This window comes from Acipenser ruthenus, chromosome 17 (assembly GCF_902713425.1).
Source record: "Acipenser ruthenus chromosome 17, fAciRut3.2 maternal haplotype, whole genome shotgun sequence".
Classification (NCBI taxonomy): Eukaryota; Metazoa; Chordata; class Actinopteri; order Acipenseriformes; family Acipenseridae; genus Acipenser; species Acipenser ruthenus.
This window is the reverse complement of record NC_081205.1, coordinates 20,363,068-20,376,784: the sequence shown is the minus strand read 5'-3', so window position 1 is coordinate 20,376,784 and position 13,717 is coordinate 20,363,068. Positions and strand designations below refer to the sequence as shown.

Genomic DNA, 13,717 nt, shown 5'->3' with positions numbered 1-13,717 from the left:
TTACAAAATCGTAATTTATTCTTTATCAATCGGTTATTTAAAATATTTCTGTTAGCTAGAACCCACCATTTCATTTGTTTATATTTATTCCAGCTTCTTTTACTCAATTTCTGTGATGGCTATATTATTTTCACTCTGTTTACGTGTTCATTTCCTTTCATGAAGTGTTAAACTGGCCCCTTTTGTTATGAAGAAACTTATAACCACACCCTTTTGTATTTCATAAACATCAACCTTTCTGCAAATATACATGTATTACATTCCCCAAGTATAGTTTCTGTAAATATATTCTTTAATTGGGGAATATTCCATTTGTTTCGCAGAATTGGTCCAATAGCATGGCGAGGGTGCAGTCTTTCAATCAGGCTTTATTCAATAAGAAAACTCTTCAATTGAAGTCAACTTGGCCTCAGTCGTTATCACTCCTCTCTGTAGTTACGAGGCTAGCTTTGTTCGATTTATCACCTTCTGTTTGAACTTGCAGGTGCTGTGAAATTATACACTAGATAACCTTGTAATCTCATTTATTGTCCAACATTTAAAAACTCAATAGTGCTGAATATAGAAATACTAAATGCAACTTAAATTAAATGACAAATGTTTCAACTAGAAGTCTTTTTGAATTGAAGTTTCTTTGCAAAAAAAAATGAGTTCATCTTTGCATTTTTGCAATCTATGGTTTTTGTTGGAGTTCTCTAAATTTTAAAATTTCTTTTGAAAACAATTAATTTCACACTTTTAAAAACAGACAAGAAACAGTTCATGTATACAGAACATTATTTTAAAAACAGGATTTACAAAAGGCACTGTCATTCTGTGTATTGTTTAAAGCATCACAATCTGCAGTTGATCGCATTGTACATTATGATGTGCCTACCTATTGTAACAGGTCCTTACTAAAAACGAAAATGTTTATTTCTTCTGTTAAAAACATAGGAATTATTAAAATAATCCCCATTAAATCTTAGTACAACAATAGGACTAACGCAATTATCACAAATGTAATATAATGCAGTATTTTACAGCATTGCCATCTGCTCTGCACCCCTAGTAGATTAAACCTGATCAATATCCTCTCAGCTCTCTGCTGGTGATCAGCAATAATGATGGCCTTCAATTAATGTTTTCCTTGAAATAAGTATTCTTGTGTGGGTTGTATGGCCATGGAATGGAACTTTATTTGGAGGTTCTGGTAATGGTTAAGGCTGCAGCAGACTGTAGGGTATTGAATTAAATGGCAACCCATATTTGATTGTTGTGTTTCCAGAAGCAGCCCCTGGTCAACCCCCCGCTTGGCATGCCTCCACCTCCTCCAGCACCACCTTTACCTCCAACCAAGAACTCAGGGGCCCAGAAAGCACCAGCACACAGACAGGGTCAGACATCTACAGGTGAGAATCAGAAAGCAAAGGATTGGTTCAAGCAGGGATCTGTGCTTCATCAGAGCTGAACGTGAGCATTGTTCACCTTTTCAGAGCCCATGACCAGACCAGAAAACGTGTCTGGTATATACTTTCAAATGAGGAGGGACAAGCCCTTACAGGAGTTTACCACAGTACATTTCCAAAGTAATTCTGCAGTTTTTCCATGGTTATACAATGCATTTACTGTAGTTTATCATGGTTTGCTATGTTTTTTAACATGCTTTACCATACCTCTATGTGCTTTACTATGCTGTCACTGTGCTTTATTACACTTTGCAATGCTTCTACTATGGGAAACTTTTATAAGGATGCCCTCCTCATTTATAGTATTGACTATAAAACAATGCACCAGAGATCTTGGCTGTCCTTAATATATATATATATATATATATTACTTTTAATAAGATCATCTGAATATGTTTATAAACACACTTTCTATATCACAAAGCACAAAGATCCCATTTCAGGTGAGAATTGGGTACACATTTAGTTGGTCCTATTAAAACTCATTCCATTTATTCATGGGATTTAGTTGCCCTTCTCTGTACCTTGTAATGGATCTTCTCCTAGTGACTGATGTGTTAATAATACTGACACGTACTTACCTGTCAACTACAGAGCTTTGAACTGTGAGATTTGCAGTTCTCGTCCAGCCCTTGCCTTTCCATTCAATTCAATATACTTATCAAATTCATTACAACCTCCTAAAATGTAGCAAAGTTCCAGCTAGGTGAGCCGTGGTGCAAAACCATAATTACAGAGTTATTTTGTACAACCCTACAATACTGTCTCATATGACATTTTGTATGTTTTTAAACATCTTTAATGTCTTTGCCTACTTGTTATATCGGCAGGTAAAGGCTTTTAAGTTCATTGCTAACATTATTGTTTCACCATTGACTCCCTGGCATTTCTTGTTGTATTGTTCCAGAGATTAAATCTTTCAACATGACGCTGCCCAGTAACGACAACAAACATCTGTTTGATGAAATGAAGACGACAAAAACATTGAAGCACGCAGGGATCACAGCAGTGTTCACAGGGCAGGTGGGGAGCCCTACAGTATAGTAACACTGTGAAAGAGATCACAGTAGTGTTCACAGGGCAGGTGGGGAGCCCTACAGTATAGTTAACACCGGGAACCCTCCAGGTCAGGTGCCCGCTAACCCAAGAGGAGACTTCCTAGACTGGGCCTCGTCTCCAGGATTCGGCAGATTGGTAACGCCTGCTTCTTAGGTTCGGCAGTGTAACCAGTACAAGTATGGAGACCTGGGTTTCAAAATTGACCCAAGGCTATATATTAAAAAAAAAATTATCTTAGAAATAGACACACCAATAAAAACAATACCTCCAGGTGAATGTGCAAGACAGTAAAGCATGGCTTGCAAACAGAGATTGCTTTAACCTTGTGTAGAACCAGATTTCATGTTTTAAAATAGAATTGCATGTTTTCTAACACATGTATTTCTTTAAAAACTGAGACCTATACTTTATAATGAGTGAACAGAAAATGTGCTATTTTGTTAGCTACAATTACATTACTACCGCTCATAACATCTCCGCAGAAGGCAGATTCTACGGGGAATGGGACTGTGGCGTTGCCCGCTGAGGAGGTGAACGTGGTGGATATCGATTCTTTAGTCCCCACCCACGATGAGAAGGGACGTCCAATCGCTGAATGGAAACGTCAGGTGATGGTGCACAAACTGCAGGCCCGGCTTCAGGATGAGGAGGAGCAGAGGAGAAAGGTATCTGTTTGGTGTGAAGCCTTTCATAACTTACTGTGAAATAACAAGCATTATTATTATTATTATTATTATTATTATTATTATTATTATTATTATTATTATTATTATTATTATTATTATTCAGGGGAGTGTGTAGGATTTGAATTTGGAATAGGACTTCGCCAAAGTTGTATTCGAACATATTTCTGACCAATCGATTTTTCTTTTTTGCCTTGCACACATCTGGTTTGGCTCCATTTCAAAATTCTGCACACCTCTTATTAGTATTGTTTGTTATTCTTATGTATTTCTTTATATAATATTTTAAATGAGTGTTTTGTACAAAGCTATCTTTCTGTTGAAGATGATTTAAGGATCTCATGGTCCTGCTAGATCTATAAATCAAGTTATATTAATGTTGGACCCTTTCTTCCTCTGTGCTGTATTTGCCTCTTGGCTGTATTGATGTGTGCATCCTGTCTCTTTATTACCAATACCCTTGTGAGTGACAACACACTCTCCAGGATAAGCTCTTTCCACCATTTCATATTCCATTATTCATTGAATATTCTGCCTGTGGTTTTATTGTGCATGGTGTGGATTGAAGAACACTGACATTACATTCTTTTATCATCTGCTTTTAAAGGAAAACGGAAACAAATATCTTCAGATGGAAGGCTGGAGATATTCCCAAGCTCACAATGCAATCCTGGGTCCTTTTGGAGAGTTGTTGACTGAAGATGATCTCATCTATTTAGAGAAGCAGATTGAGAATGTGCAGATGAAGAAGAAATGTCAGGCGTATGAGTCTGAGCTGGCCAGGTTGGCCGAAGAGCTAAGAACCATTCTGCCTGCCCCCATCGTCAATATAACGGTCAACACACAGTTCATGCATCAGAACGCAGGAAAGGATGGACACATCTCTCTACCTGTGTGGTGCAACCGCATATCAGGCATTGTGAAGAGTATGTCCCTGCTTCTGGCCAATCTTAATGAAAACAAGGAAAACAAGGAGATCTCCAAGATGCCCAACACTGAACTTGCAACCGTCTTCTCTCAGAGGCCAGAGAGGAAGAACTCTACCCGTGGGACCAAGGAAAAGGTTGAGATAGAGATCCAGCAGTTTGGAGTGTCTGTCAGGAACTTGAGGTCCAACTTTGAGAGGCAAAGTCCCACAAAGGAGAGGACCTCTCCATTTGAAGAAGACAGCAAAGAGGACATTATAGAAGAATATAGGCCGGAAAGCCCCGCCGTGGCATCTGAAGCAGAAACTCACACCACAAGCACCATAGATCCACCAAATCAGCTTGGTGAGGAAGATCAATCATATCTTTCACAGCCTGATGATACCAGTGACTCTGGAATTGGCTCTGAGGAAGCACCTACTGAGGGAAATATTTCTCCAGTTCAGGAATCAACTAGCCTGAGGAAAGAACGCATTGTGGTCTTATTCCTTGGTCACTGGAAGAAATCAGCATACACCATGACCTTGAAGATAAAGGATATTAAGAGGAAACAGAGCCTTGCAGGGCAGGCAGCCACCGAGCAGGTAGAGGAGAAAGCCGAGGAGGAATCTGGACAGTCCAAGAGGAACATGGAGAATGGCAAGCTAGGCCACTTCTTCCAGCAGAGAAGTGCTATCAACAAAATGATTGGAAACTGGAGGAACATTATCTCTCATGTCCCCTCACGACAGATACGGCGCTTGAACCGACAGCAGATTACATACTCGCCAGAGCAGTTCCTGCCTCGTGTGAATGGGGCTCCCCTTGACTACCACAGTCTGACCCTTGACCTCTTTATGCTGGGCTACTTTCACATACTAGAGCTGGAGCTTCCACCTGATGAGAGGAAGATGAGACACCTGCTCTGCTTCGAGGTCTTCGACCACCTGGGCAAGTTCAGCTGGGAGACTGTCCGCAACTTTCACAAGGCGGTCATCGAGGAGATTGATGCAGGCAGCCGGGAGTGGAAAGATGGCTTTGAGGACATCAAACTTAAGTTCTTTGGGAATGTGCAAAACCAGCCGCTGGAGGCAACAGACTCTGCCAAGCAGCCCATCGCCACAGTGAGACAGGTGCCCAAAGTCATTGTTCAAAGTGCCACTCCAGATGAAGAAGAGGACCTGATAAGGAAGAGTGGCTCTGATCTCAGCAGCTTCAGCAACGATGAGATCTGCAAGTACATCGATCGCAGCTTTGCTTTCTGGAAGGAGAAAGAGGCAGAGATCTTTGACTTTGCAGAATAGGCGCTGCCACCACTTTTTGTTCTTTTTGTTTTGTTAATAGGTCAATAGCTTAAAGGACTACACAGTATGTCATCCTGTTGGTCGACAGTTATGGATTTTAAAACATTATTTTAAAAAGATACAGCAATCCCACACGGACACAGACCGCAATTTGCCATTGAGGAAACTGCACTATTTATTGGCAAAGCATCTTGCTTGACAGATGTCTGTGTGTGTGTGTTTTTTTCTTTATTCTTCTGAGAAATACTTTAATTTACAAGGCCGTCTTACTTGGTGCTTTAGCCATTTTTACATGCTGTGCTGATGTCCTCTCTAAGAAGTTAGCTTTGTTAGCAAAATTGTATCTAATACAATACCTTTAAAAAAGTCATTCACAAGAGCAGCTGCATAGATAAGTAGTTGACAGACTTAAGCTTTGTTATAAATTTCCTCACCGGGTTGAAAACCACTTCTCTCATGATAACCCTTTCACTGCTATTTTTTTATGGCATATTTCATTCCTAGCTTGAATTAGCAATTGGTATCTGCATCCAATAGGCCCAGACTTCTCCCATCATGCCACATTAGTTAATGCTAAATATCTGATTTATTATTTTCACAGTTTACAAATCAAAACAGAAAGTAATGTATACTACTTGGAAATACCAGCCTTTGGGTTTAACTCCTCCCCCTGACTCCTCCCCCTGACGCTCTCCCCTGATACAACCCTGCTTCTTCACAAAGTGTTTAAACTAGCTTACAAATGAATACGTATCTAAGTAGATTTGTCAGTTTCTTATGATACTGTAGTCTTGTGGACACTTCCCACCAAAAAACTTAATAACAAAAACTTAATAACATTTAACTGCTTTTAACAGAACAAAACACACATATGTTGTTGAACTGTAACACTTTTTATATAATATACATGTTAGTTACCCCTCCTTAAAAATAGTGTGTGTCTGGTGTTGAATATCTGTGCATGAGAAAACAGTTGGTAAATAGCATGTCTAGGAGCGTCTGTGATTAGTGGTCGGCTCAGGTTGACTCCTGGATTTTACAGGGTGCATTTACAGTAGTTAACTAAGGTGTCATTCACACTGGGTTCATTTCAAACAGTCACAATTCGGTTTGTTTGCTTTGAAACAATGTATCCATGTACTAGCTGTTCACACTGTCCTTGTGTGTAAACGAACCAAGTTCATTTTGATGGGAACTGGAGTTTGTTTTCTTGGTTCACTTCCATTTTATGAGAAATGGACCGGATGTTTACATTGTCCTGTCTGACAAAGCACCTTGGTAAAGACGGCAGCGAGTGAGGGAATGATTTCTTTATATTTAGCAGTTTGGGCAATATTCTATAATGTCGTTACCATCAACGAAGCGAGTAATGCAGAGCACAGGGGAAGGGTTACCTGTATAGAGTGACAGCGGTCTCGGCACATTCACTGCATCATCAACACCAGCAATCCTCTTTGTTTGATAAAGAAGGTGGCACTTAAAAGAAGATACCGATGAATATTGATGTTTTTGAGGACAGAACCACTGGGCAACAATACATTGAAAGGGTACGAAGATATTTTTATATTTTTCATAAGTTTAAGCTTATTCTGTATGCAGTATAACTATAGAAAGGGCAGGGGTCTCGCTATACATTACAAGTAGTATTCTGAAGTGACCTGCTGCAAAAAAAAAAACACACTTCCATGAAGGTGTTTCCAGGTGATATGTGCAAAAGCAATAGTGAAAGCAGTGAAACCCATCTATACAATATCAAGCTCCAAGGAATAAGTGCTACCACCGATTAATCAAAATCACAATCATCCTTTTCATTTATGGGATTTTGTGTCGAATCATAGTAATAATAACATTTCTGTTCATCTTTATTATCTTTAGCATTATTGGTAATAATAATAATAATCATAATCATAATAATATCAACATTGGAAAGTTTCAATGATTGTTTCATCTGTGCATTTATATATCTAGATTGTGGAGAAAAAAATATAAAAAAATGTATTATTATTACTACTACTACTACTACGAATAATAATAATAATAATAATAATAATAATAATAATAATAATAATACCATATGGGTTCCCAGTATCTACAGATGTATTCTGATCCAATACCACCGTTTCATTTTCCACATCAAGAGAGTACAAGACGTTATCAGGTCCAGAACAGGGTCTTGTGCCCAGAATTTCATCAAGTTCGTGAAAATTTGGACACTTGTCAGTTACAGCAGCCGACAATCCACTTTCTTAGCATGTCTCTTGTTTTGAAGTATTTTTGGTGCATTGCTTGCAACTTCTTATAAATCCTTTATCTTTCAGTCTGAGAAAAAATAGAGTAAATGTTTGTGTTCTTGTGGGTTTTATCAAGTTCTGTCTGAATTTTGCTGTCTGACCAAATTCGTTCCCCTAGACACACCTGTTTCATAACTACAATTGAATCTTCCGGTGGAAGTCAACACCCTGTTAGTTTCTTGTCTGCCAACGAACGAGTCCCTCTGCGGTTCACATTTATGTTTATCAAGCAAACCGAACTCGGTGCGCTGGTTAAACGGAGGTGGTCTTAGTTCGGTTCGATTTGTTTACCAGTCGAACTTTGCTGTTCACACTGTTCTGCAATCGAACCGAACCATTCTGAGTACGGAAAAAAGCCCGTGTGAACAGGCCCTTAGGCTCTTTGTGGCATGAGATTGGTATGTTGCATACATTGTGTTGTCTAGGCAGAAATTAGATATTTAATGACTTAAATATTTAAAATCTTTTTTGCTTCACAACCACAGTGAATCCAGCCTCTCTTAAAAAAAGTTATTAATTACAAAATAGTGTTGGTATTTTTTTTTTATTGTAATGTTTTTTAAAAAAGAAAGCTACATACAATGACGAAATTCCGTGCCGACCAACGTCTTCACAGGACATCTTCCTGAACAAATATATGTGACGTGACACATTTTAATGGAAGGAAAGTGTAACTCTGGATCCTATTCCCAAAGCTTAATGTCATGAGTAAGTTTAAGGTTTTTTCAAAGTTTGTTTTTATGAATAAGATAAACTTTTACATTCATCAAACTGTTCAAGACCTTTGTTAAAAATGCAAACCATTTAGAACACTTTTATGACCTTTTTGAGGTGTTTTTTGTTTCTGTTAATTTCTAATTTAGAATACCTGTTGATTTGGTTTATGTAATTTATTGCATAAAATTATACTTATGTTTTCCTGGGTGTGTGTCTAATTTATTTTAGTAGTTAGTTATCAACTTAAAAATGTTTTAGATCCAAATATCTTTATGTGTGTATTTTACTGCTTATAACATTATCAGTGCATTTACATTGTAAGTGAGACCTTTTATGGCATCGTCCTGATTAATGGGCTAGATGTTTGAGATGAGCTTGCAAAGGAGCTGCAGGTGTTAATTCCAACAAGGAGTTTCCTCCTTAGTCAAAACCCCTGCAACGCTTTTTAGATTTTGATTCTCACGTACCTGGCTTTCCAGGATTATATTGACGATTGAAGTTTGATCATGAAGAAAGCATTGCCATTTGATTTGGAGATGTTGGAGGGACCCAAACCGGTACTACAGCCGTGACAGGTACTGTATGTAAACTGTGCTCAAGTTAAAACTTCAACAGTTAAGTTACGGCCAATAATTACCTTAATGGCGATACAACAGCAAACACCACAGTGCAAACAAAACAAAACCAAACAAAAAACAATGCTGCTGCCAAAGGACCAGCCCACTCCCTCCTGATTACACTTAAATCAGTATTTGGTTTCTACTCTTGCATTACAATTCACATTCTGCTGGTACAACATTGACCTGTTTGACAACAGTATTGTATCTATATGCAGGAGCTTAGAGCTTATCATAGCAACTGTAAGGTGTTTTTTTTTTGTTTTGTTTTTCCCAAATACTAGAATCCAGGTATTTGTATTTGAATCATAATAAAAGAAAGCATATGTTGAATTTTAGTTTTATTGAATTACTGATATGTTGAAATTTGTTGATGTATCTTAACACACAATATGATATTGAATGCCTCAAGGTGGTTGACTGACTGTGGTAAATTACACTGCTGTGGTGCACCATATATGAGAGTGCAACATAGTTTCTGTGCCAAACAATGGAGAATCTTTCCTAGTTCAAAGTTTACATCCTCCTAATTATTAGGTTTCAGCTGTTTGTTCTACACATTGACAAAGCCAAGCTTGCTTTTGTTTTTGTTAAGAGACACTATAAATAGTTTTAACTAGTGGGGGCAAAATGTCATTTTATGACTCTGGCGACCATGGTAACCCATTTATAACAATTGCTGTTCCAGCACCTTTCGTTTCAGTTTCAGTAGTTGCGGGTAAGGTACAATGAAGAATCTCAGCAGGGTTTTATAACCTGCGGTATTCCCCAGCTATGAATGGATTTGTCATCCAGATTCCCTGTGACACATCTTAATGTGAACACAAACAGTGTATGTTTGGTTGATCAGTACCAACAAGAAGAAAATAACAGTGTCATAAATGTGCACTGTCATTTTTAGTTGAATTTAAATATAGCTTGATTTGTTTGTTTTTCAGATTGGAAGAGATTGTCAGACCTCCAAGCTACCTTTGACACACCATACCCTCCATACCCTCCAGTTACTGCTGGTCGGCTGGGGACCAACAAGTGTTAAGAGTAACTACACACATTACTACTTCCTTACTGGATACTCTGCTCGTATAAAACTTCAGCACAGAGTTATAGTATAGGTAGGGCTTCCGTTTTTTTTTTTTTTTTTTTTTTTAAATTCAGCAGGTATTTGTCTTCATTTATTTTAAGGACCATGAAGTAGTCCGCAACAGGTAAATATCGGTACACGTAAAGATTTTCTCTTTCTCCCCATTTTCGATTGTGTTTTGTGTGTGTTTAACAAACAGCAGCAAACTATTCTTTCTCACTGGGGTGTGCTGGGAAGTGAAGTTCAAGATAAAAACAAGTCGAAATTCTGCATTTATTTGGTTTAAAAAATAATAATAATAATTCAGGTAACTTCAACATGAAATTCAGCAGGTAGTTATTGTTAAAAAAAAAAAAACCTTGAGTATAGGCTCTTTAGGCTGTATTTTCTTGAACAGCATAACCGTCTCTTCAACTGTTATTACAGATGCCTAACTTTGTAGGAAAACAACTACAGCCACATGCTGTTACTAGGATAAATGTGTCACTGCTAGAATTTCCAGCAGGGTCGTTGTCTTTGTGGAACCAGGCCACAGCGAACAGTGTGACGCACATTCCATGGTGAGTGCTTATAGCTGTTCTGGTAAAGGTCAGAATGAAATAAGATGTACTGCACCAAAAAAGAGATCCAACATGTTAGGTGAGTATATAGGCACGGTTAAAACTAGGTCTGAGAAGGGCAGCGATTAGTAGGCAAGCAACTGTTAGGCAAAAGCCTGGGGTGCCTTGCTCTAACAATGAAACCAAGGCACAAAACTGGTATAGAACATAAGAAAATGTGCAAACAAGAGGCCATTCAGCCCATCTAAGCTCATTCCTAGAAGCTGATTGTTCTCAAAACTTTGTCGAGTTGGGTCACAAAGGCTCCAAGTGATTCTGCGTCAGCAACGTGACTAGGTAGCCCATTCTATACCTTCACCACTCTGTGTGAACAAGTGTCTCCTCTTGTCATAGGATAGGTAAACCACTGTGAATACTACTGTAGTAGAATAAAAAATGCCTAAGTTTAAAATGCTACAAGCTGGAAGCTAAAGTTACATCTTAGAACCATACTCTTTTGGGATTACAGAAATTAGTCTTGCCACATGCAACAGATGAATACTCAGTTAGGGGGTTTAGGAAGGACAGTCAGTAAAGATGAGGAGGGAGGGCCGTATATATTAGACAGCTTAGAAGTAAAATGAATCGGGTGCAACCCACAACCAATGTGAGTCGATCTGGGTCAAGATAACAGATAAGAAACCAAAGAAACAAAAGGACTCACACTTGTGTTACCGACAGACTTCCAAACCTAGATATCAATGACAGCAAGTAACTCTTGCTAATATTTTAATTGCAGACCAGGGCCAGAGGACACAGTTGGAAATGTGGAGGCAGACTTGGAAGGCACGTTATGGATGCTGAATAACTGGGATCCTTGAGGAACTGACTAGGCAATGTCATTGGATTCTTCAGCAACTAAGAATTGGACTAGCATTGATGGTCTTGCATTTTTTGCTTTTCTTATGTTGAGATTTATGCCTGCTGAAGAGGGCTGCACAACACAGACATGCTGCATTAAAATAAGATAAGTAAACTCCACCAAACAAAAGGTCTCAGCTGAAACTTAGTGGCCAACATTTGAAAGTTGCTCAGCGAGACAGATAGCCAGAGAAGGGCTGGGGCCACAGACATCTGACTTGAATATGAAAATCACAACTGAAGGTTACGAACTTTAAACAGTACAGGTATAACATACACCCTTCAGGAATTTGTTGGTTGCCTTTGCCCATGACATCCTATACAAAATTGCTGGCTGCCTATCTTGTAGGTTTTGTTTGAGAAAACAATGTCTCATTTTTTCTTTCTCTGAAATACACCTGAATATATGGGGATCCACTGGAGCCATTCTCAATATATAATATCAGGTTGGGTTTTTTACAAATCTGTTATAAAACCATACCTCAATCTGATGCACTTTCCCTTCAGTTTTTGTATTCTATTGTTGGATCACATTGATGGTCAACTGTCTTCTGAATACGGAGTACCACTGCTATTTATATCGAATAGATATGTGTCTGCAAGCACCTCATCCCAAACCCTTCCACCCATGTCGTGCTCCATTTAGTCACCCCCCCTCTGTTCCATTTATAACACACTAGATAGCAATGGCCATTCCTGACATTCCCTTGGGGACAGTTCAATGAACAGCTTTAGACTTGGATCCCTGTTTCTTAGGTTAAACTGTGCATGTCACTTTCTCCTTTGTTGTCTGCCACAGGGGATAAAATCCCTGTCAATGGGAATATACTGTCGTAATGCGTACGCATGTATGTCACACTTAACATTTTCCATTTATCTGGAAAACTGCTTATTATATTTTCATTAAACTCAGTATTAACATTATTTAGCAGAAGTTATTGGATCTAAGGAGGGGTATCTCTGTCTGTACATTCACCTGTCTGTATGTCACTCTTACATTGCTATATATATCTTAGTGTCTTATTCTTTAATACTCTGTACAAACTACTGAAAGCTCTTTATAAGTTACTGTACTTATTTTGAAATATTACTGTTAAAATGTTGCCCAGTTTTTACTATCTCACTGCTGTTTTGTATTTCTAAGGGGTAAAATGGATGAGCAGAGTGCTAAACACAAACAAGCTTGCAGTTTTTGTACAGCTGTCACATTTGATAAACCTCATCTCTGGGGCCGGTTTCTCAGTCAGTATGTAAACAAATCCTCCTCGGGTTACACACCTAAACACCTTAACACCTTGAATGCATACCTAAACTCAACGATGAATAGCAACGACACTAAAAATCATTCCTAATTTCAACAGTGATGACTGTTGACTTTCAGCGCTGGCTCAACTTTGACTCAATGAACTCACTGACTTGAAGAGCCAATAGGAAAAATGGGGTAATCCACAACAAGCGTAAAACTGTAAATAATAACATATTTGTATGTACATAATGGTATATGAGAGATACAGTTCACGAGGAATAGCCTATTTTCCTTCTCAATACTTAAACGAATCTAAGTAGTTTGTAATGCATTTACAATCTTATCGTCTATCTTCATTTAACAAAGCGTTCCCGACTACCCGTGATGTTTTTGTTGATTCAACACAACAGCAGTTCAGGTATGCAGCCCCACAGAAACTATATTACTGGTATTAATCTCAGTATGTTGAAAGGGAGTTTGTTTTTGCCACGTGTATCAAATCTCTGGTTTTTGGTGCCTGTATTTTTGCAGTTTGTTTTGGAGTGCTTCCAAATTGTTTGGATTATTACCTCAATCGTTTCCTCAGCTGGTTGAAAACTCAGAAATTCCTGTCTACCGGATAATAGAAAAACCGAGGTAGTAACATAAAACCTACTGGATGAAATTCCAAACGGCGAAACACTGATGACCAGATTATTGAAGCTGACATGCTGTTTACATATACCGTATGTGGGCGTCTGAAAGGAACACTGGGATTCAGAAGCTCTCAGAGAAGTGGGTCTTCATAAATAGTATTCAAACACAGTCTTATAGTATTATAACTGAAGCTGTTATTTAGGGGTGAGTGTTGGGGAGCAACGCATTATTATTATTTATTTCTTAGCAGACGCCTTTATCCAGGGCGAC

General features: G+C 38.5%; 1 protein-coding gene across 1 annotated transcript in view; it reads left to right on the top strand.

The window, feature by feature from the left end:
* espnlb (espin like b) overlaps positions 1 to 8,614 on the top strand; it is a 37,894-nt gene extending 29,280 nt beyond the window's left edge. The window contains exons 7-10 of the mRNA XM_034038769.3: positions 1,268 to 1,391; positions 2,356 to 2,471; positions 2,990 to 3,172; positions 3,798 to 8,614. Coding sequence (XP_033894660.1) covers positions 1,268 to 1,391; positions 2,356 to 2,471; positions 2,990 to 3,172; positions 3,798 to 5,399 — 2,025 coding nt within the window. The 3' untranslated portion in view covers positions 5,400 to 8,614. The remainder of the gene's footprint in view (positions 1 to 1,267; positions 1,392 to 2,355; positions 2,472 to 2,989; positions 3,173 to 3,797) is intronic.
* Positions 8,615 to 13,717: the final 5,103 nt, after the last annotated feature.